At 38.8% G+C, this 24914-nt stretch overlaps 1 protein-coding gene across 7 annotated transcripts in view; it reads left to right on the top strand.

Moving 5' to 3' along the window:
- The window catches only part of GNG7 (G protein subunit gamma 7), a 146910-nt gene that overhangs the window by 101462 nt on the left and 20534 nt on the right, over window positions 1–24914 (top strand). For 4 of the 7 annotated variants that reach the window (XM_053702756.1, XM_053702758.1, XM_053702757.1 and 1 more), the window contains one exon: window positions 23508–23628. In XM_053702756.1, coding sequence (XP_053558731.1) covers window positions 23548–23628 — 81 coding nt within the window. In that variant the 5' untranslated portion in view covers window positions 23508–23547. Of the gene's footprint in view, window positions 1–10566; window positions 10687–14158; window positions 14200–15091; window positions 15192–23507; window positions 23629–24914 lie in introns of those variants that run through there. The other 3 variants (XM_053702760.1, XM_053702759.1, XM_053702762.1) reach the window with 3 other exon arrangements.

Raw genomic sequence — 24914 nt, 5'->3', positions numbered from 1 at the left:
TTTACAAATTTGACACTTTTGCTTCATCGGAGGCTATTTTTGGGAGAAAGGTTCTTCAGGCAGTGGTTCCTTCTGTATAAAGAGCCTGCCTATCCCTCCCGTCATCCGTGTACTTTTGCTTTGGTATTGGTATCCCAGAAGTAATGATGACCCGTGGACTGATCACACTTAACAGAAGAAAACATAATTTATGCTTACCTGATAAATTCCTATCTTCTGTAGTGTGATCAGTCCACGGCCCGCCCTGTTTTTAAGGCAGGTAAATATTTTTTAATTTATACTCCAGTCACCACTTCACCCTTGGCTTTTCCTTTCTCGTTGGTCCTTGGTCGAATGACTGGGAGTGACGTAGAGGGGAGGAGCTGTATGCAGCTCTGCTGGGTGAATCCTCTTGCACTTCCTGTTGGGGAGGAGTAATATCCCAGAAGTAATGATGACCCGTGGACTGATCACACTACAGAAGAAAGGAATTTATCAGGTAAGCATAAATTATGTTTTTTAATGGCCAACAAAAGAGCTAAATGCTCTTCTAAGGGCAATGCCCAGTCAAGTGCCCTTTTCAGGGCAATTTTTAGTTTAGAGTATTTTTTTTTTTTTTTTTTTTTTTTAAAAAGCCTTTTTTGGGGGGTGGAGGTTTGTAGATTGGTGTTTGCCTTTTTTTATTTGAAAAAGATCTAAATCACTTTAGGGCAATGCCCTACAAAAGATTATTTTAAGGGCTGTTGCTGTAGTTTAGTATCGGTGTAGGTTTTTCATTTTTGGTTGGGGTTTTTTTTTTAGTGGGGTTCTAGAATAGGCATAGCTGGATGTTTTTTTGGGGGGGGTTGGTAATTAATTTGTTTTCTGTAATGGTAGGTTTTTTTCTGAAATGTTAGTTTTTTTATTTTTAAAGGTACTGTTAGTTTTTTTGGAGTAACTTAGGGTTGTTAGGTTAGGGGGTTAATAGTGTAGTGGGTTACTTTGCGATGGGGGTTGTGGCGGTTTAGGGGTTATAAGTGTAGTGGGTTACTTTGCTGTAGGGGTTGTGGAGATTTAGGGGTTATTAGTGTAGGGTTAGTTTGCTGATGTGGGTGTGTGGCAGTTTAGGGGTTAATAGTGTAGTGGGCTACTTTGTGATGGGGGTTGTGGTGGTTTAGGTGTTAATAGTATAGGGTTAGTTTGTCAATGTGGGGGTTTGGTGGTTTAGGGATTAACAGTGAAGTGGGTTATTTTGTGATGGGGGGTTGTGGCTGTTTAGGGGTTAATAGTGTAGGGCTAATACAACGTAAAAGGTTTGAGCATTAAATGCGATTGCGTTTGAGCGATCATATTTATTTTCAACTTGTAAAACAAGTAAATATTGCCACTCAATGCTGTCCATATGGGGAGCGTAAAGTACTGCGAGATTGCGCAAAGGAATTTGCGGTAATTTAAACAGTGCAACACTTGTAATATGGATTTGAGCGTAAAGGACACCAATAGCACTCTACTCGTAATCTGGTCCTAAATCGGTAGTGGTGTATATCTGTGCTACTCTATAGAAATGAGGAGGGTGTTTTATTTGAGAGGTAACTACTTTAGTCAGTGTACGTGGCAAATGCATTGGTACTTAGCAGGGACATGAAAGTTCAAAAAATTTAATTTGCACTAATGATTTAACCCATTGATTGCTGGTTTGTGTTTCAGCAATTGAGTGTTAAAGGGAGACTAAACCCACATTTTTTCTTTCATTATTCAGATAGAGCATGCAATGTTAAACAACTTTCTAATTTACTCCTATTATCAATTTTTCTTCGTTCTCTTGCTATCTTTATTTAAAAAGCAGGAATTTGATGCATAGGAGCCGGCCCATTTTTGGTTGAGAACCTGGGTTATGCTTGTTAATTGACGGGTAAATGTAAACCTCCAATAAGCATGGTGCTAAACCTAAAATGGGCTGGCTGCTAAGATTTACATTCCTGCTTTTAAAATAAAGATAGCAAGAGAACAAAGAAAAATTGATAATAGGAGTAAATTAGAAAGTTGCTTAAAATTGCATGCTCTATCCGAATCATGAAAGAAAAAAATTTGGGTTCAGTGTCCCTTTAACACTTTGAGTGCTAAGCTGAATTCTATTTTTTCTGCTTTTTACTATTTTAAAAAAACTTTTTTTTTTAACTTTTTTATTTTTCCCCCCCAGATCCCCAAGACTTATACCATTGGAAAGGTTAGGCGATTACCTTTCCAATGGGGTCTGTAGCTGCTTAGATCCCTGAGATACAGGTTTCTAAGCAGCATGCCCCCTTTCCTTATACTTTGTATGGACAATTTTAAATAAAGTTGCGCGGTAACCTCATCACGTCATTGCGCGTGGCGTCACCGCACGTAACGGGAAGCCCCGGCAATGCCTGTCACTATGCAGGCCTGATCGCCGGGGTAGGAGCTGGTGGGGGCCCCCAGATTGGAAAAAAGTAGTTGAATGCTAATGACAGCTCTGAGCCGTCATTAGCACTCAAGGGGTTACAGGGATATGAACCCCACATTTTATTCTTTCATGATTCAAATATATGCAATTTTAAGCAACTTTCTAATGTACTTCTATTAATTTTTCTTCGTTCTCTTGCTATCTTTACTTGAAAAAGCAAGAATATAAGCTTAGGAACCGGCCCATTTTTGGTTCAGTACCCTGGGTAGCGCTTGTTGATTGGTGGCTACATTTAGTCACTAATCAACATGGGCTACCAAGGGACTGAACCAAAAATGGCCCGGCTGCTTTGCTTACATTACTGCTCTTCAAATAAAGATACCAAGAGAATGAAGAAAAATTGATAATATGAGGAAATTAGAAAGTTGCTTAAAATCTATCTGAATCATGAAAGCAAAAAAATGGGTTCATATACCTTTAAAGGATATTAAATTATGGTACAATGTTTATATGGTTTTATAAAAAAAAAAAAAAACAGTAAGGTTGTTAATACTTTATTATTTATTTTGGTTGCTCCAGAAAATTACTTTTGGAAAATGTGCTTGTCCCACTGAAATTTTAAAGGGACACAAAACCCATTTTTTTTTCTTTCATTATTCAGACAGCGCATGCAATTTTAACCCCTTAAGGACCAGCGACGTACCCTGTATGTCGCTGGCCTTTTTTTGGGACTTGATTGTTTTATAGTGCGGTCTTGCCACCAGCGTTGAGACTGCTCTATGCCACAAAGCCTGCTGGAGGGAGGGCATTAATAGCCTGTTCTTGCTAGACTTGTGCTATTATGTCCTGAAAAAAACCCTTAACAACCAGTGACATACAGGGTACATTGTGGTCATTAAGGGGTTAAGCAACTTTCTAATTTACTCCTATTATCAATTTTTCTTCTCTTGGTATCTGTATTTGAAAAAAAAAAACAGAAATGTAAGCTTAGGAGCCGGCCCATTTTTGGTTCAGCACCTGGGTAGCGCTTGCTGATTGGTGGCTATGTTGCGGGTAAAGTCAGATATTGGATAATCCTAGCATTAGATATTGGATAATCCTGGACATTACCCAAGCGGCCTTAGTCTCCTCAGAGTGCATTGAGTCACTGCATCAAACATATTTATGATGCACTGTAATTCCCCATCTTCACTATCTTTTTTGCCTCTGCCTTGTAAACCTCATTCCCCAAGGTTCACTTGGGGTGTATGCCAGAGGATCGGCGGGGCGCCTTCCTTGAACCCCTCAGGCGGAGGCAAAAGAAATAGTGTAGATGGAGGAATTACAGTACATTGGACTTTACCCACAGCCACTTGGATAATGTCCGTATTACTCAATATCTGACTTTGACCGTAACAACTACATTTATGGGCTGGCTTCTAAGCTTACATTTTTTTCAAATAAAGATAGCAAGAGAACGAAGAAAACTTTAGAATAGCAGTAAATTAGAAAGTTGCTTAAAATTGCCTGCTCTATCTGAATCATGAAAGACAAATTTGTGTCCCTTTAATTTCTATACTTCAGAAAGCTAAAGTTTGCCTGACCCAGTTTCATATTAGTGATTGCTTAGAGCGGTGCACAACTTACCCTAACTGGCCACAATCAAAGGAGATAAGATAAACATGCGTTTTTAAGTAGTTTATATCATCACTGCTCTTGATTTACAGAACTCTGTATGCTGTGCTAACAAAGATTTACATGTTTTAAACATCTATTTTACATGTAGACCTTTTGCAATTTAGTGCTTAATTGCTAATATAAAATAATATTTTAATTAGTAATATCCGAAAAATAGATTTAAAAATATGCATATATTAAAAAAGCAACTGTTATACTGGGTCAAAATTACTGCTTCATCCAATGGGTTAAATAATTGTTTTGTGCATATTTAATTTATCATATAGACACAGCATGATTGTTGGCTCCTAGATTTGTAGCAAATGTTTATACTTGATAAAATGAAGGGGTCCTTGTTTTTTATGTAATATAGTCTCATGGATAACATTACATTTCTTAATATTAAAACAACACTTCTCCATGTCTTTCTTCCCTTATGCTCACACTTTGCAGTAGAATTAAAAGCAGACCCAATTAGATAACTTAGGGCATATTTTTATATACTGTGATAATATGCTGTTTTCTCCAACATAGGTGTGTCCGGTCCACGGCGTCATCCTTACTTGTGGGATATTCTCTTCCCCAACAGGAAATGGCAAAGAGCCCAGCAAAGCTGGTCACATGATCCCTCCTAGGCTCCGCCTACCCCAGTCATTCTCTTTGCCGTTGTACAGGCAACATCTCCACGGAGATGGCTTAGAGTTTTTTAGTGTTTAACTGTAGTTTTTATTATTCAATCAAGAGTTTGTTATTTTGAAATAGTGCTGGTATGTACTATTTACTCAGAAACAGAAAAGAGATGAAGATTTCTGTTTGTATGAGGAAAATGATTTTAGCAACCGTAACTAAAATCCATGGCTGTTCCACACAGGACTGTTGAGAGCAATTAACTTCAGTTGGGGGAACAGTGTGCAGTCTCTTGCTGCTTGAGGTATGACACATTCTAACAAGACGATGTAATGCTGGAAGCTGTCATTTTCCCTATGGGATCCGGTAAGCCATGTTTATTACGATCATAAATAAGGGCTTCACAAGGGCTTATTAAGACTGTAGACTGTTTCTGGGCTAAATCGATTCATTATTAACACATATTTAGCCTTGAGGAATCATTTTATCTGGGTATTTTGATATAATAATATCGGCAGGCACTGTATTAGACACCTTATTCCTTAGGGGCTTTCCCAAAGCTTAAGCAGAGCCTCATTTTCGCGCCGGTGTGGCGCACTTGTTTTTGAGAGGCATGGCATGCAGTCGCATGTGAGAGGAGCTCTGATACTTAGAAAAGACTTTCTGAAGGCGTCATTTGGTATCGTATTCCCCTTTGGGCTTGGTTGGGTCTCAGCAAAGCAGATACCAGGGACTGTAAAGGGGTTAAAGTTTAAAACGGCTCCGGTTCCGTTATTTTAAGGGTTAAAGCTTCCAAATTTGGTGTGCAATACTTTTAAGGCTTTAAGACACTGTGGTGAAAATTTGGTGAATTTTGAACAATTCCTTCATGTTTTTTCGCAATTGCAGTAATAAAGTGTGTTCAGTTTAAAATTTAATGTGACAGTAACGGTTTTATTTTAAAACGTTTTTGTACTTTGTTATCAAGTTTATGCCTGTTTAACATGTCTGAACTACCAGATAGACTGTGTTCTGAATGTGGGGAAGCCAGAATTCCTATTCATTTAAATAAATGTGATTTATGTGATAATGACAATGATGCCCAAGATGATTCCTCAAGTGAGGGGAGTAAGCATGGTACTGCATCATTCCCTCCTTCGTCTACACGAGTCTTGCCCACTCAGGAGGCCCCTAGTACATCTAGCGCGCCAATACTCCTTACTATGCAACAATTAACGGCTGTAATGGATAATTCTGTCAAAAACATTTTAGCCAAAATGAACCCTTGTCAGCGTAAGCGTGGCTGCTCTGTTTTAGATACTGAAGAGCATGACGACGCTGATATTAATATCTCTGAAGGGCCCCTAACCCAGTCTGATGGGGCCAGGGAGGTTTTGTCTGAGGGAGAAATTACTGATTCAGGGAACATTTCTCAACAGGCTGAACCTGATGTGATTGCATTTAAATTTAAGTTGGAACATCTCCGCATTCTGCTTAAGGAGGTATTATCCACTCTGGATGATTGTGAAAAGTTGGTCATCCCAGAGAAACTATGTAAAATGGACAAGTTCCTAGAGGTGCCGGGGCTCCCAGAAGCTTTTCCTATACCCAAGCGGGTGGCGGACATTGTTAATAAAGTATGGGAAAGGCCCGGTATTCCTTTCGTCCCTCCCCCCATATTTAAAAAATTGTTTCCTATGGTCGACCCCAGAAAGGACTTATGGCAGACAGTCCCCAAGGTCGAGGGAGCGGTTTCCACTTTAAACAAACGCACCACTATACCCATAGAGGATAGTTGTGCTTTCAAAGATCCTATGGATAAAAAATTAGAAGGTTTGCTTAAAAAGATGTTTGTTCAGCAGGGTTACCTTCTACAACCAATTTCATGCATTGTCCCTGTCGCTACAGCCGCATGTTTCTGGTTCGATGAGCTGATAAAGACGCTCGATAGTGATTCTCCTCCTTATGAGGAGATTATGGACAGAATCAATGCTCTCAAATTGGCTAATTCTTTCACCCTAGACGCCACTTTGCAATTGGCTAGGTTAGCGGCTAAGAATTCTGGGTTTGCTATTGTGGCGCGCAGAGCGCTTTGGTTGAAATCTTGGTCGGCTGATGCGTCTTCCAAGAACAAGCTACTAAACATTCCTTTCAAGGGGAAAACGCTGTTTGGCCCTGACTTGAAAGAGATTATCTCTGATATCACTGGGGGTAAGGGCCACGCCCTTCCTCAGGATCGGCTTTTCAAGGCAAAAAATAGACCTAATTTTCGTCCCTTTCGTAAAAACGGACCAGCCCAAAGTGCTACGTCCTCTAAGCAAGAGGGTAATACTTCTCAAGCCAAGCCAGCTTGGAGACCAATGCAAGGCTGGAACAAGGGAAAGCAGGCCAAGAAACCTGCCACTGCTACCAAGACAGCATGAAATGTTGGCCCCCGATCCGGGACCGGATCTGGTGGGGGGCAGACTCTCTCTCTTCGCTCAGGCTTGGGCAAGAGATGTTCTGGATCCTTGGGCGCTAGAAATAGTCTCCCAAGGTTATCTTCTGGAATTCAAGGGACTTCCCCCAAGGGGGAGGTTCCACAGGTCTCAGTTGTCTTCAGACCACATAAAAAGACAGGCGTTCTTACATTGTGTAGAAGACCTGTTAAAAATGGGAGTGATTCATCCAGTTCCATTAAGAGAACAAGGGATGGGGTTCTACTCCAATCTGTTCATAGTTCCCAAAAAAGAGGGAACGTTCAGACCAATCTTAGATCTCAAGATCTTAAACAAGTTTCTCAAGGTTCCATCGTTCAAGATGGAAACCATTCGAACTATTCTTCCTTCCATCCAGGAAGGTCAATTCATGACCACGGTGGATTTAAAGGATGCGTATCTACATATTCCTATCCACAAGGAACATCATCGGTTCCTAAGGTTCGCATTCCTGGACAAACATTACCAGTTCGTGGCGCTTCCTTTCGGATTAGCCACTGCTCCAAGGATTTTCACAAAGGTACTAGGGTCCCTTCTAGCTGTGCTACGACCAAGGGGCGTTGCGGTAGTACCTTACTTGGACGACATTCTGATTCAAGCGTCGTCCCTTCCTCAAGCAAAGGCTCACACGGACATCGTCCTGGCCTTTCTCAGATCTCACGGATGGAAAGTGAACGTGGAAAAGAGTTCTCTATCCCCGTCAACAAGGGTTCCCTTCTTGGGAACAATTATAGACTCCTTAGAAATGAGGATTTTTCTGACAGAGGTCAGAAAAACAAAACTTCTAGACTCTTGTCGGATACTTCATTCCGTTCCTCTTCCTTCCATAGCTCAGTGCATGGAAGTGATCGGGTTGATGGTAGCGGCAATGGACATAGTTCCTTTTGCGCGCATTCATCTAAGACCATTACAACTGTGCATGCTCAGTCAGTGGAATGGGGACTATACAGACTTGTCTCCGAAGATACAAGTAAATCAGAGGACCAGAGACTCACTCCGTTGGTGGCTGTCCCTGGACAACCTGTCACAAGGGATGACATTCCGCAGACCAGAGTGGGTCATTGTCACGACCGACGCCAGTCTGATGGGCTGGGGCGCGGTCTGGGGATCCCTGAAAGCTCAGGGTCTTTGGTCTCGGGAAGAATCTCTTCTACCGATAAATATTCTGGAACTGAGAGCGATATTCAATGCTCTCAAGGCTTGGCCTCAGCTAGCGAGAACCAAGTTCATACGGTTTCAATCAGACAACATGACAACTGTTGCGTACATCAACCATCAGGGGGGAACAAGGAGTTCCCTAGCGATGGAAGAAGTGACCAAAATCATTCTATGGGCGGAGTCTCACTCCTGCCACCTGTCTGCTATCCACATCCCAGGAGTGGAAAATTGGGAAGCGGATTTTCTGAGTCGTCAGACATTGCATCCGGGGGAGTGGGAACTCCATCCGGAAATCTTTGCCCAAGTCACTCACCTGTGGGGCATTCCAGACATGGATCTGATGGCCTCTCGTCAGAACTTCAAAGTTCCTTGCTACGGGGCCAGATCCAGGGATCCCAAGGCGGCTCTAGTGGATGCACTAGTAGCACCTTGGACCTTCAAACTAGCTTATGTGTTCCCGCCATTTCCTCTCATCCCCAGGCTGGTAGCCAGGATCAATCAGGAGAGGGCGTCGGTGATCTTGATAGCTCCTGCGTGGCCACGCAGGACTTGGTATGCAGATCTGGTGAATATGTCATCGGCTCCACCTTGGAAGCTACCTTTGAGACGAGACCTTCTTGTTCAGGGTCCGTTCGAACATCCGAATCTGGTTTCACTCCAGCTGACTGCTTGGAGATTGAACGCTTGATTTTATCGAAGCGAGGATTCTCAGATTCTGTTATCGATACTCTTGTTCAGGCCAGAAAGCCTGTAACTAGAAAGATTTACCACAAAATTTGGAAAAAATATATCTGTTGGTGTGAATCTAAAGGATTCCCTTGGGACAAGGTTAAGATTCCTAGGATTCTATCCTTCCTTCAAGAAGGATTGGAAAAAGGATTATCTGCAAGTTCCCTGAAGGGACAGATTTCTGCCTTGTCGGTGTTACTTCACAAAAAGCTGGCAGCTGTGCCAGATGTTCAAGCCTTTGTTCAGGCTCTGGTTAGAATCAAGCCTGTTTACAAACCTTTGACTCCTCCTTGGAGTCTCAATTTAGTTCTTTCAGTTCTTCAGGGGGTTCCGTTTGAACCCTTACATTCCGTTGATATTAAGTTATTATCTTGGAAAGTTTTGTTTTTAGTTGCAATTTCTTCTGCTAGAAGAGTTTCAGAATTATCTGCTCTGCAGTGTTCTCCTCCTTATCTGGTGTTCCATGCAGATAAGGTGGTTTTACGTACTAAACCTGGTTTTCTTCCAAAAGTTGTTTCTAACAAAAACATTAACCAGGAGATTATCGTACCTTCTCTGTGTCCGAAACCAGTTTCAAAGAAGGAACGTTTGTTGCACAATTTGGATGTTGTTCGCGCTCTAAAATTCTATTTAGATGCTACAAAGGATTTTAGACAAACATCTTCCTTGTTTGTTGTTTATTCAGGTAAAAGGAGAGGTCAAAAAGCAACTTCTACCTCTCTCTCTTTTTGGATTAAAAGCATCATCAGATTGGCTTACGAGACTGCCGGACGGCAGCCTCCCGAAAGAATCACAGCTCATTCCACTAGGGCTGTGGCTTCCACATGGGCCTTCAAGAACGAGGCTTCTGTTGATCAGATATGTAGGGCAGCGACTTGGTCTTCACTGCACACTTTTACCAAATTTTACAAGTTTGATACTTTTGCTTCTTCTGAGGCTATTTTTGGGAGAAAGGTTTTGCAAGCCGTGGTGCCTTCCATTTAGGTGACCTGATTTGCTCCCTCCCTTCATCCGTGTCCTAAAGCTTTGGTATTGGTTCCCACAAGTAAGGATGACGCCGTGGACCGGACACACCTATGTTGGAGAAAACAGAATTTATGTTTACCTGATAAATTTCTTTCTCCAACGGTGTGTCCGGTCCACGGCCCGCCCTGGTTTTTTAATCAGGTCTGATAATTTATTTTCTTTAACTACAGTCACCACGGTACCATATGGTTTCTCCTATGCAAATATTCCTCCTTAACGTCGGTCGAATGACTGGGGTAGGCGGAGCCTAGGAGGGATCATGTGACCAGCTTTGCTGGGCTCTTTGCCATTTCCTGTTGAGGAAGAGAATATCCCACAAGTAAGGATGACGCCGTGGACCGGACACACCGTTGGAGAAAGAAATTTATCAGGTAAACATAAATTCTGTTTTTATTTCTGGCTTATTCATCTGACACGGCCTCTTAAAAAGAGCTGACTGTGTAACCATTGGAAATGCACAGTTAATGCCTTACACAGCTCGAGCTGCTGCTGGATATGCATAGGCAGTCAGCCAATCAGTGTGACTGATCGCGGAGCTGTGCGTCTGCTTTTTGGAAGCGAACATATGAGCTTCCTGCTGCCTTTTTTGTCCTTTGGATAATTGATTCTTCAGGCTTTACGTGGACTGCTTTGCAGAAAAAAAAATGGGTTGTGAGCATATTTTCTTTCAGTGCGCTTTACCAGCAATTTGTTATCTGTTTAATAAATGAGTGTTCTTTTGTTGCATGAAGTTTGAGCTTGCAGGTTTTTGCTAGTAATATTTACATAACACACTAGTGCACAGCTTGAGATGTAACCGATCAACAACGGCTAAAAATAGTAGTTTTTAATGCCCAACTTGATGAGACTAAATTTATCAGGTACAGAAAGGTAAAAAAGCAGACTGACCCCGTCACAATGTGAAGCTGTGACCCTGAAGTTTAACAAGTACAGTGGCTGGCTGATTGTGACATTTAATTCACTTCCTTGATTTATGTAACATTTATTCACATGCTGAGAATGATTACGCTCCCTACAGAGGCAAAAAAAAATCTGTAACCTGCAAATGCTTTAGACAATTTGCAACAATCATAAAACTTAGTTTACAAATTTGTTTTTTTTGGCCGCTCTAAGGAGCGTGGGACAAAGCACAATATTTACCAAAAAAAGGCAAGAGATATTTAATGTCCATTTAAATGTTCATGGTTCTGATAGAGCATGCTATTTTAACCCCTTCACGCCGTTAGGATGTTCCATGCCGACCTAAACTCTATGGGCTTTAATGCATTTCGGACGGCATGGAACGTCCTTCCTTATATGATGTACTGCAGCCTCCTTGTTTTAGGTAATGAAAAAATCGTTCCTAACACTATAAACAGTCCCTTATTATCAGATCCCGGCATGAAAGGGTTAAACACTTTTCAATTTATGTTCTATTTTTGTCTGAGCAGGTGCAATCTTAGAAAGAGGCTGCACGTGGCATATGTACATATACTCTGTGTAGAGTAAACCTACCACTGAAACAGAACCCTAGTCTCTAAAACGTTCTGCTCAAGTGAGATTCTCTAAAAAAGACCTTTCAGTGCTTTGAGGTCCTTCATAACTTCATAACCCTTAGTGAAAGGGCAACACATTAGAGTTGAGACATCAATAAAATTAGTGTAAAAAGTTAACTGAAAACTGTAATCAGAGTATGCATTCAAATTCTTATTAAAGGTATGCAGCAAAGTACAAATTTATATTATTTATAGTATGCAGGGGAATTTTTTTTATTTATTTTTTTTAAAGGGGCATAAAACCCCCAATTATTTTTTTTCAGGATTCAGCATATAACATACAAGTTAATCCCCCCCCCCCCCCCCAAGTTACTTCTATTATACTTTATTGAAGGAGCATTAATAGACTACCGGGAGCTAGCTGAACACATCAGTAAGCCAATAACAAGAGGAATATATGTGCAGCCACCAATCAGCAGCTAGCTCCCAGCTCCTGAGCCTACCCATTTATGCTTTTCAACAAAGGATACCAAGAGGCCAAAGCAAAAAAGATAATAAAAGTAAATTGGAAAGTTGTTTAAAATTGCTTGCTCTATCTGAATTATGAAATTAAAAAATGTGTGTTTTATATCCCTTTTAATGTAAAATGTAATTACTAAATAATGAATTTAAAAGGGTTTCAAAAGGTACAAAATTTAGAGTACTTTATTTTTCTACTTTCAAATGAGTCTCGTAGCCTTGGAAAGTGGGAGGAACAGGGCCATTCCTTGGACATGTCTGAAAGTTTTTATTCACAGGTCTAATCATGTTGGCTTAGCCTATAACACCTGCTGTTCTCACTGATTTTTCACAGCAAATGAAAGCTCGTGAGTTTGTCTCGACACACGCAATGAGATGAAAAAATGAGATGTATGTAAAACTAGAAGTGGATGCAAGCTAAATCACCACAATTTGATTTGTATTTTGTTCAAAAATGTTTTAAGTAGCTGTTACATCCACTCTCTGCTGAGAAATTCTACATTGCAGAGAGTTCATTATGGTCTATGACAGACATCAGAACACCCCCCCCCCCCCCCCAATCGAGTAAGGGACAGCATGATATTCCAAAAAGATTTTTGCTAATACAGTTGTGTTACAAAAATGTTCCTATACAAAACTGAAATGCATTTTTGGGTTTAATTCCCCTTAAAAACAACATCAAAAAACAATAAACTCCACTTTATTCCAATCTATGAACTTCCACAAAAACAAAGGCTGAAGGTTATTAGAAGATACACAGATTAAATACTAGAAACAGATGTCTCAGTCTATTATACATCCTGAGCTTCTATGTGACAGTATATGAAACTGTGTCCGTCACCATCTCAACCAGTTTCTACGACACTTTGTATTATTACCAACAAAGCATGTCTAATGTACTCAGGCTTTGTCAAAATGAATTTAACCAGAACTAATCTCTGTCCAGTCCTGACTACATATTCTGCAGTATTCCACACAACAAAATCTGGATGTTCCAGAAAATGCTTGAAGGGATCTGGGAACCAGGGGACTTATACAATTTTACTTATGGCTCCTTACTATTCAGTGTTCTAACTGGCTCGTAAACTTAGAATTAAACCTGGCTAACATCCTTAAAGGGCTACTAAACCCAAAATCTTTCTTTCATGATTCTATAGAGAATAGAAATTTAAACAACATTACAATTTACTTCCATTATTTATTTTGCTTCATCTTTTAGATATCCTTAGTTGAAGAAAAAGCAATGCACATGGTGAGCCAATCACACGAGGCTTCTATGTGCAGCAACCAATCAGCAGCTAGTGAGCATATCTAGATATGCTTTTCATCAAAGAATATCAAGAGAATAAAACAAATTAGATAATATAAGTAAATTAGAAAGATGTTTAAAATTGCATTCTCTTTCTAAATCATAAAAGAAAAAATGTGGGTGGCATGTCCCTTTAATGATTCTTCCTGTTAACCTTTTTTTCCCCAACCAGTTTTATTAGTAGGAACATGTCACTAGATATTAATATTCCTAAATGTGTCATTTAATATTTTGCAAGCATAAGAGGGCCTCATTACAGCCCCTCTGCAAGGTGTATATATATATATATATATATATATATATAACTACAGAGATGTACCCAAGTCTGTTTCTCTCGACACTCTACATGCTCTGACATATCATTTCAATAGACCAAAACAAAACCCTGCTTCTGACTGGTCTGCCCCGTAGATTCATTCAATTAGCCATTTGGCCCTGTAGCCCTTCTGTAAGCCCCATAAACAGATCACACCCCTGGCCTTGCAGCCCTCTGTCGGCCCATCAGCTTCATGCTTGCATCAGACTCATTGTTCTGTATTGAAAGAAGAGCCATTGTTGTGACCGTGTACATGCCTTAAAGGGACATTATGATTCAGATTGGCCATGCAAATTGCACGTTATCAATTGTACGTTGTACTCTTTTTATCCTGTGTTGAAAAGTATACCTAGGTAGGCTCTAGACCAGGGTTTTTCAAACCTGTCCTCAGGCCTCCCAAACAGGCCATATTTTTAAGATTACCTTGCGTGAGAGCAGGTTAATAACCATGTTTACTAATCAGCTGATTATTTCACCTCTGCTCTGGTTTAGATATCCTGAAAATCTGTCCTGTTAGGGAAGCCTGAGGACAGCAATGCACTACGGTAAGCTAGCTGGGTGGCTACACCATCTGCCTCATCAGATTCAGCTATGTATTTAATTCCTAACACTTTATGTATACTGCTACCTGATATATCTCGCTGACTAATAGAGAAAAAACTAAATGAGCCTTCCCCCAACACCATGAATGTGCATGTTGTGTGAACTCCACAACTTAAGAGTAACATGGAAGTCAATATTAACCTACCATGATTTAGATAGAACATGTTTTTTTAAGAGACATTTCAATGTATTTCTAACATCAAATTGACTACATTCTCTTGGTATCCTTTGCTGCAAAAGCATACCCAGGTAGGCTCATGAGCCGCAATGCACTACTGGGAGATAGCTGCAGATTGGTGGCTGCACATATATACCCCTTGTCATTGATATGTTCAGCTAAGTCCCAATAGTCATTGCTGCTCTTTAACCTAATTATATGCAATAATAAAATGCTGTAACACTTAATGCATCCTTTGACAGACGGTAATAAAAAGAAATAATTTTAGAGGTATGCTAGGTCATTCAGTTACTAGTTAAAGGAAGAATAGAGAGCTCTTTGTATTAGGATAAATGAATCCCTGATTATAAATGTACCATTTCCAGAAGCTGCTTTTGCATATATATATTGCTTTGTGTTTTGTAAGGTAAAACATGCTTATAAATAATGTATTCTTTTGAAGCATATGTGTATTTTTCTCTAATTAACTGTGATTCATCACAGAGTTCTGCTCTAAAGAAATCCATAAACATCGCTCAGTGAGCAGGATGTGAAGAATGGACACTTTCTGTAGGGCCCCATCACAGTAGTATTGTGGGGGATTGTCTTGTGCTGCACAAACTCACATGACCATGATATCATCAAAACAGCTTCTGCTGTCCGGGAAATCACAGGCTGCAGTCTATTTTCTCTCTGATTTGGGTTACACTGATTTTTATGTCATGTGAGCAAGAGTCATCAGCGGACAAACAGACTGTAGTAAACTGATTCCAGAAGGTCAGTCCTTTGTGCCCACATTTCTTTTTACATGACCTATAGCCTCAGTTGGATAGTATTAAGTCTATTTTTAGTTGCAGGCTCTCTATTTTCTGCAACCACAAAAAAAAAAAAAAAACTCTTTCCTTTGTCTAAATAAGTGATTCATAGAAATGAGTAGGCGGATAGTGACCTACGAATAGATATCTGTTCTTGAAATACAGACTTAGAGGATGACTCTACGTTCATCTTTTTGAGCTATTTACTTTTTGTACTATTGTTCATAGTACCCATTAATAGTGATTTTGTTTTTTTGTTTTTGTATAGTTTGTTTTTGTGAACAGATGCAGAAATTTAGCAATCTTGCAAAGCTTGAATGAATCCTCTTATCACTGTTACTAGTCTCAAAAAATGTTTATTACCTAGAGCAGGGATGGCTAAATGTCAGCCCATGAGCACGTGTGGCCCTCTGCACTAGTTTTTGTGGACCCCAGGAAAAAGTAGAATTAAATGTGCTTTGGGAATTAGTGAATGGTCAAGCAAGGTGTCCAAACCTCAAAAGAGCCCTCTGGAGGGGAAAACAGCATACCTAGGTTACCATGCGACCTTACCTAAATCTTACCTGTGCCCTGGACGTGTGTTTAATACATATAAATATGTATGCACCCCTTTAACTAACATATTAATATGTGGCCCATCTGTATTAGGAAGTTGGCCAAGAAAATAACAACTTGAGTAGCACCCTACTGCAGGGATTTGTAAATGCTTTAACCAAGCAATGCTCAATCCATTTATGAGGGACCACACATTTTGTTTTTTCACCTACGGGGGTGTGAACAAATTTTAGATATGCAATCAACTGAAATATTATAAATATATATATAATATGTGGCTAAAAGTATGTGGACACCCCTCCTAATTATTAAGTTCAGGAGTTTGAGCCACACCCATTGCTAACAGGTGCATGCAATCCAGCTCACAGTCATGAAATCTCTGTAGACAAAAATTGACAGTAAATCAAGTTGAGCTGAAGATCTCAGTGACTTTGTGTGGCACTGTTATAGTAAGTGCTGCTATTCTGAAGTGGAATCATATAAGCAGCCCAGTCACATAGTGATAGACCACGCTAATTCACAGAGCGAGGCTGCCAAGTACTGAACCATGTAAAAATCATCTGTTGCATTACTGGAATTTTAAAGGACATTCCAGCCAAAACTGGAATCCACACTGGTGCATTTCAGTTTTGAATAGAAGCATTTTTGTAATACAGATGTATCAGCAAAAATGCTTCTAATAAAAGCTATAGCTGTTTCAAAAGAGTATTTAAATATGCACCATGCACCAGCATTTTAAACACAGCACTCGCTCAGAGAGCCTAAGGTGTTGTATCATCTAATGACTCAATTTGTTAATTGCTGACATGATATAAGCCCCACTAGCGCTCTGGGCAGCTACAGTATTTAAAATGCTGGTGCACTAAGAATATCTAGCTATGCTTCACATACATGTGCAAAAAAAAAATGTTAAACTAAAACAGTGATAACTTTTACTTGAAGCATTTTTGCCACAAGATGTATATTGCAAATATGTTTCTATTTAACCCCTTGAGTGCTAATGACGACTCTGAGCCGCCACAGAGTTCCCCACTCTGGTGCTAATGACGACTCTGAGCCGCCACAGAGTTCCCCACTCTGGTGCTAATGACGACTCTGAGCCACCACAGAGTTCCCCACTCTGGTGCTAATGACGGCTCAGAGCCATCACTAGCACTCTCCCACCTTGAGGGAGATCTGGGGGCTCCCACCCGCTCCTACCCCGGCTTCCTGTTTTGCGTGATGACGTCACGCGCAATAAAGTGATAACGTCACCGCGCAACTTTATACTTAACCATGTTAAGTATAGGAGCAGGGGGCATGCTGCTTAGAAGCCTGTATCTCAGGCATCTAAGCAGCTACAGATCCCCAAGACCCGTCATTGGAAAGGTAATCACCTAACCCAACATTGTACGTCTTAGGGGTCTGGAAAAAAATCAAAAAATCTTAGCACCCAGGTGGGAAAGTGCTTAGCACTCAAAGAGTTAAAGATGTAATTCATCTATGTGCATTTACATTTAGACCGGAATGTCCCTTTAAATCATGGTTGTCTACCTTAAAACTAATTCTTGCTGATTGTTATAATCTTAACTTTTACAACTAGATGAAGGTTTAATTTTTAGAACATTTTGTTAGATTAGTTTTACAGTTATATCAGATGGTTATTTATCATTAGAATTAGATACATAATTATGAAATGATTGCAAGTTATACTATCACAAATTTAATAGCTCAATCATTTATATTTGTATAACTTTTTTCGGCTTTGAGAGGAGAAAAATATAAATTATCTTAACAATTTAAATAGCTTTAACTAAAACAATAGCAACATAGGTTTCACTTTACATTTTTACTCTTTGCCCCTCCCTCCTCACACTTAGCTTGTTGAGAAGATCTATTCCACGTCAAACAATCTGCTATTCATTGAACTTCTTCAATCACAAAATGCCTATATGTATATACTGTACACTCTGGCACATGCTCAGTAGAAGCTGGTGCTTTAAAGTGAAGGTCAATTTTGATGAATTAGTTCCCGGTTTTCAATAATCCTATTAAAAACAAGGGCACTTTAATTCATCAAAATTGACATTTCACACGTTTTCTTCAAAAACTTACCTTTTAATCCTGGCAGCCGCTCCAGCACTTCCTCAGCCCGTCGCAAGCCGTCTTCGGGGTCCAAAATGACGAATCCGGCTTCCTCCAATCACGGGATTGCATCAGGCCAAGATTCCCCTGGGGGGGAAGCCGCGATTGGAGGAAGCCGGGTTAGTCATTTCTGACGTCTGCAGAGGCTTCCGACGGCCGGGGGAATTGCTGGAGCGGCTGCAAGGATTAAAAGGTAAGTTTTTGAAGAAAAGAAGTGAAATGTCAATTTTGATGAATTAAAGTGCCCTTGTTTTTAATAGGATTATTAAAAACCGGGCACTAATTCATCAAAATTGACCTTCACTTTAAGATGTGCAAATAAAATGGTTGTTCACGTTGTGATAATGGAAGCGTATTTCATGCTCTATCAAAAAGTTTAGATTTGAATTTAGTGTCCTGTTAGAGGTAAGGGATTAATTCTGTGTACAAAATGAATTTGCTAAGGAAAATGGGATTTTGTTTTTGTTTCCCAACTATGTATTTTTATTTTCTAACATTTTTAATGTAAAGAGATTACATTTATTTTTCACTGCAGCCATGAATATGCAGCTTCATGCTACATGATTAAAACTAATCCTTATTTCAGGATGAATAACCTTTGGACTGTAATGTGTTTTAAATAGAAAACTATCTTTATATAGATTTTCCCCAAAAAGCCATTTGGTAAAAAAAAAATCCAATTTAAATAAAAGCTGTAGGCTGCTTTACCAGCGCAGAAACGCACTACATTTAGTTCAACGGTGTGATCGGCACGCTGTCATTAGACGCTTTTGAAAAAAAGACAATCAGAAGAGGCTGGTAAATGTATATTTAACTTGGTAGTGAATTGGTTAATTAGTAGTTGCTATGTTTGGACATCATTAGACTCTCACTGGTTACACATTTACTTAATTATAGTACGGGTATAAATGCACTTCTATTGATTTTTCATTTTTGTCATTGTAAAAGCACAGGCTCAAGTAAATCCATTTATATTTGTATACATCTCTATGTTTTTAATTTATTTTGAATAAAATATTTTTTATTTTTTTTTGTTAAGTTGAGCATTTTTGTATTTTCACTATAGGTAGTTATATCATTTGCTCCAAGTGAGTGTTTGATAAGGTTTGATGTGTTTTGCAGTGATTTAAACCCCTAATAACTTGTGTGTACCTATGGTAATCTGGGGGTTAAACTATTGCTGCAGGCACGTTATACATGTTATGTGATTTTACCTCTTAAATATGACTATGTGTCTGTGGCACATAAGGTTAATTAACTGCTTCATGTAAATTCCAGAAATCATCTTGGCTTCTAGATTTTGAACAAATGTGTTTATTTTTGCATTAATATGGAAGTAAACTTTAAAAGAATGCTCTGAGCAGGATAACTGCATCAAGCCTACAACATGCACATAGATACAGTGTACATTGCAGATATGCAGGGCTCTGCTGATGGGGAGATATGAAATAGTATTGAGAGAGGCTAGATTATTAGCCTGTTGGAGTCTAATTGTGGACAGCCCACATTCTACCCTCAGATGTCTGACATTTATTTAAAAATGGTGTATTATGAAGGCCTGTGACACATTATTGTGGAGATACCTAGTATGCTACTATTTTTTATGTGACATTGATGGGGTATGTGATACTTTTAGGGTGTAGATGTGTGATATTCCAAATGTACAATACAAGTAGTCAAAGTTGTAAATCTTAGTAGTTATAATTATTTTATAAAAATGCTTATTATTAATGGCTTTCAGTGTTACATGAATATCCCTGCAAAAGTTGTGAGACCAGCACATAAGTAGATACACTTTTAGTGAAAAACACTTGTGTGGCGCCACCTAGCTTACACTGTGAGCTTAAATTCCCACATAGAATATTTAGACGTTGGTGTATAAAAGGTGCATTATAATGTTCTCTTTGTCCTATTTACTTGAATTTTATGTTGATGACCACATTTTCTGTTGTTTGTATTAATGTATTTTATTTGCCAGTATATTAAATCCATTGTATGCTAGAGAGGGCTGCAGTGTATTGCTTTGCTTTGTCTTAGGACTCTCTGGTACACAGGAGGTTAAAGAAGAGCTACTATTAAAACGCACGTTTAACATCTAATATTACAAATACTGTGCACATAAACCAATGAATACTTATTTCATCTAAAGCGGTTTAACATAGGTATGTGGCTTTGGAATAAATAGGTGAAACTGCTTTGAAGGGATGAACATAAAGAGTGCGTGACTCACACTTCTGATGCAGAGAGAGCTGAGTCACTGTTTGGCTTTGAGCATTGTGAGAAAATACGTTGGAGTGAGTAGGAAACCCTATCAGAGGATTTTTTTTGCAGATGCCCTATTAAGCAGAAAATAACCAGCATGGATTGTAATACCTCCCTATAGTAAATTAAATCATTGAAAAATAAATCCATGCACTTGATGGGGCTACTTTGAAACATATAACAGCCAACTCAAACTAATTTCATATTGTTGTAACATTATAGGGACACAAAAGTAATTTTTTTTAATTGTATCTAAAAATTAAAATCTCCACCTATACTTACATTTTAATACAGCAGCATTGGTTATAGAAAGGCTATGAAAACAAGTGCCAGCAGAAGAAATCAAACTTCCCAGTGGATGAGAGAGACCAGCCTATTTAAAGGGGGTTCCTGCACCTGCTTTGCATGCAATGAATTCTTATCAGCTGCTTACCTGAGTACATTGTCACTTTAAAGGGACATGAAAGTGATGCAGCAAAACTGTAAAAAGCTGACTAGAAAATATCACCTGAACATCTCTATGTAACAAAGGAATATATTTTAACTGAAAATTTCCTCAGTAGCCACATTCCATTGTAAAGAGACTTTAAAGGGACAGTCTATACCCAATATGTATTTTTTATTTCTTATTGTTGCATACCAGACAAGCATCTTGCTGCGGTTTCCGCATCTATAAGCTTGTAAGAAGTTCATGCAACTTTTAAACAATCATTGTTTGCTAGCACCAAAAATGGCTGCCATGCTCCGCCCCCAGTTTCTTCTTGTCCAGTTACCTGTTTTCTTGTTTGACAGTTTAGTAGTGCACGTTTAATATTTTTTATTTAGCTATTTCAAATTGCATGTGCACAAAGCAGCATGTGAGCGTATTGCTTGCAATAGTTGGGTTTAGTTTAGATGGGTTGAGCTTGGTGGAGCTTTGGATTCCTAACCAACTATGAATATTTAAATGTTTCATGCAGTTCTTACAAGCTTATAGATGTATGAAACAATAAGTAATCAAAATTATTTATTGGGTCTAGACTGTCCCTTTAAGTAGCCAATCAGCATGTTAGTCTCAGGACTTGCAAGGGAGTGTGCATTTGGCAAATGCAGGCACAGTCATGTTACTTCCCTTATCAGTTTAAGGACTTTTACTATGAAATCTTAAAAGATTTCAGTGAAATGTCATGAGATCACAGAAAAGCAAAGTGTGACATCAGCTCTGATGAAGCTAATTGTCTGTCATCGTTCCCCCCCCCCAACATGCAGCTGGCAGTAGCTGCGCCTGCAGCATAACTGTTCACACAGCTCTTATTATTGTGAGCTGAAGACATTTTTAGGTAAAATGTCTTTTTTACATAAAGATGCTCAGGTGATGTTTTCTTGTCAGCTTTTTACAGTTGCACTGCATCGCTCTCAAGTAATTTAGCATATGAGTATTATGTCCCTTTAATGCCTAGTTGCACATCCTATTAGCTACAGAATCAAAATAAAGAGCTTTTTCATGTATGTTCTTTCACATGTGAGTTTTCTGTCCCTATAAAAATAAGGTGCTACAAGGAAAAACCGTTTGCTTCCTGGACTTACACATGGGACATAACAGACGGTTTTTAATATCACAGAAAAATCTTTAGAGAGCTTAGTCATATTCTAGCATCCTAAGTGCACCATTAAACTGCTCCTGCATACAGTGGCTCTGACCTGTAATAACAAACTCCCAGAACTCTTGGTTCTTTAGCAAATTATGAGTGCTGCAGCCATGTCACTCTTGGTATATATGTATATGTATATAACTCCAACTGTAGGCAGAGCATTATAGATTCTGCTTAAAAAATGTACAGCCAATCTATGTCTGTAAAATGCTGCACAAATGATGGTTTCAAGTAATTTTTGTTCTTTTTTTTTAAATCAAAGTCTCTAACCCAGTCCTCCAAAATGTCCCACATCTGGTGTTAGAAACAATGCTGATGTTGATGTCTGATTGCACATTTCCTACTGGATACCAAATCCACTGGCTTCTAGGAGGATTCATGTTATGTTGTATAGCATTCTATAAGCACATGTATAAAATCTATATTCACGTGCAGATCTGAAGTATCAATTTGTTTATCTAGTAATTAAGGTGTGTCTGCTTCATACCAACTAGAAATATGCAGGGAATTAAATCCCAGTGCATTTTTGTGTGTGATGCTTCCTGTCATTATAATAAAACGAGATGTAAAAGAGAAAGGTAACCTGCAAGATTCCATTTCATACGGCGATGGCTAATAATTTGTAGGTGTTGATACTGCTAAGGCCCCAGCATGTCTCGGCAAGTCACTTATATTTTTATTATTGTCTCTGCATGTGAACGCCTGGTGCCAACCTTTACATTTGTTTAGGAAGGTGGAGGAGTTTTAAAAAATGGAGCTAGTTCAGATTCCTTTGGAAATATCTGATGCGCTTCACTCCCAGAATACTTTTTAAGCACCCCACACCTAAGCATTCTTTACTGTCATTTATGCACCTTTTTATTTCTGAACAAGAATTTAGTCTGTTTATTTTTGTTTGCTTTTGTTGTTTTTTTAATTGATAAATATATACAGCTGTGCATTTTAAATACAGTGGTATTTTTAAAACATTTTGCATACTGCAATATTCTTGGGCACTTAAAGGGACAGTCTACGCCAAAATTGTTATTGTTTAAATAGATAGATAATCCTTTTATTACCCATTCCCCAGTTTTGCATAACCAACATGGTTATATTAATATACTTTTTACCTCTGTGATTACCTTGTATCTAAGCCTCTTCTGACAGCCCCCTATCTCAGAGATATTTACAGAGTTGCATTTTAGCCAATTAGTGCTGGGTCCTGCACATCTCTATGGGAGAGAGCACAATGTTATCTAAAAGGCCCACATGAACTAGCTGTCTCCTGCTGTTTAAAGCAAATTAAAAAAAACGTGATAAGAGGCTGTCTATAGAGGCTTAGAAACAGGCAGACATTTGGAGGTTTAAATGTTAAAAAGTATATTAATATAACAATGTTGGTTGTGCAAAGCTGGGAAATGGGTAGTAAAGGCGTTATCTATCTTTTTATACAATAACAATTTTGTTGTAGACTGTCCCTTTAACACCAATTTCAGCTTAAGCTAGGAAATTTTGAACAGATGTAATATTACCTTAAAATTGCTCCACATAGTTTTTTTTATGTAAGGTTTCAACATTTAAATATGACAAATATTAGACAAGTTGTTGTATGTATTGTGCATGTATATGTGTGTGTGTGTGTGCAAGACAAATTACTAGCTCCAATGTATAAAAAGCAGAATTATGATCTAATGAAAAAATTATCTCTTTCCCTATCTTTTTCCCAGAATTTTCTTAAAACTTTGGCTCAGTAGCTGATGGCAGATAATGTCCACTACTAACAACATAGCACAAGCTCGGAAGCTGGTGGAACAGCTCCGTATCGAGGCTGGAATAGAGAGAGTCAAGGTGCTGTATGCGTTTATAAAACAGGGGATATGATATAACTGTCCTGCACACCTCCAAAACGTTTATTCCCAAAAAACTGTTTATAGAACAACAATATATATATATCGGAGGTGGCGCAAATGAATGCTGCTTCCCAAAAAGAAAATTTATAATGGTAAATATATACCTTATGATACCAAAAGTGATTACTTATATTTGCCTATAGCTGATTATTCCAAAATGAATGCTATATTGGTGTAGATCATATAATCGTACAATATATATGTAAATATGCTGTGTATTATGCAAGGTCACAAATATGATGCAAGATTTATACAAAGATAAAAAACAGTTATTGACATTTATTAAATAACATAATTGGAATTATACCATAAATAAAATGTGACACCGGTGTCAAATGAATAGATACAATATAGCGTATGCTATATTAAGAATAAAATATACTAAAACAATGGCTAAAATTAAAGCACCATACATAACAAGGACTATAAAACAAATAATATGTTGACCTGAGATAAATTAGAGTCCATTAAGTGTGTACTTTACACTGATATTGATCCTAAATGTATCAAAATGTTCATCAGATGTTGTAGCTTGTAGTTGATACTGGGTATATATAGCTCAAATATTTGGTTTAGCTAAATTCCAGCGTATGATGTAAAGTGTATGGCGTACATTCAAGAGGTGGATAATTGTGGTAGCACGCAATTGTATTATGCTGGTTAAGAATGTTATTCAGTTAATTAGCCCAAAAGTACCTGCGTGTTCAGGTGAATATTGGTTCAATGTCTTTTCTGATAGTATACTCACAGTGCACTGCAGCGTTTTCCGGAATTTCTCCAGTTCCAGTCTGATGTGCCTTACCAGCTTCTAGTGAACTAAAGTCTGTTCCTCCTTGATAAGACCTATGTTACGGTCTGCAAGTTACCGGGTAAAGTGCTGACTTCTCAGCCTCCGTTCTCTCCTTGGAGTGCTCGTTGCAGTCTCCGGTTTGTTTCAGTGAGGTGTTAATCGACCTCAGGTGTAGCAGAGCGATATGTTTCTCAGCTCTCCTTGTAATCCCATAATCGAGTGCTCAGGTTCTACGCGTTACGGCTGGGAGCCTTTTTCAGGTTCGTAGAACCTGAGCACTCGATTACGGGATTGCGTGCTACCACAATTATCCACCTCTTGAATGTTCGCCATACACTTTACATCATACGCTGCAATTTAGCTAAACCAAATATTTGAGCTATATATACCCAGTATCAACTACAAGCTACATCATCTGATGAACATTTTGATAC

The sequence above is a fragment of the Bombina bombina genome, chromosome 2 (genome assembly GCF_027579735.1).
Source record: "Bombina bombina isolate aBomBom1 chromosome 2, aBomBom1.pri, whole genome shotgun sequence".
Lineage (NCBI taxonomy): Eukaryota > Metazoa > Chordata > Amphibia > Anura > Bombinatoridae > Bombina > Bombina bombina.
Note: the sequence above shows the minus strand (reverse complement) of the source record. Positions and strands in the feature narration are given on the sequence as shown.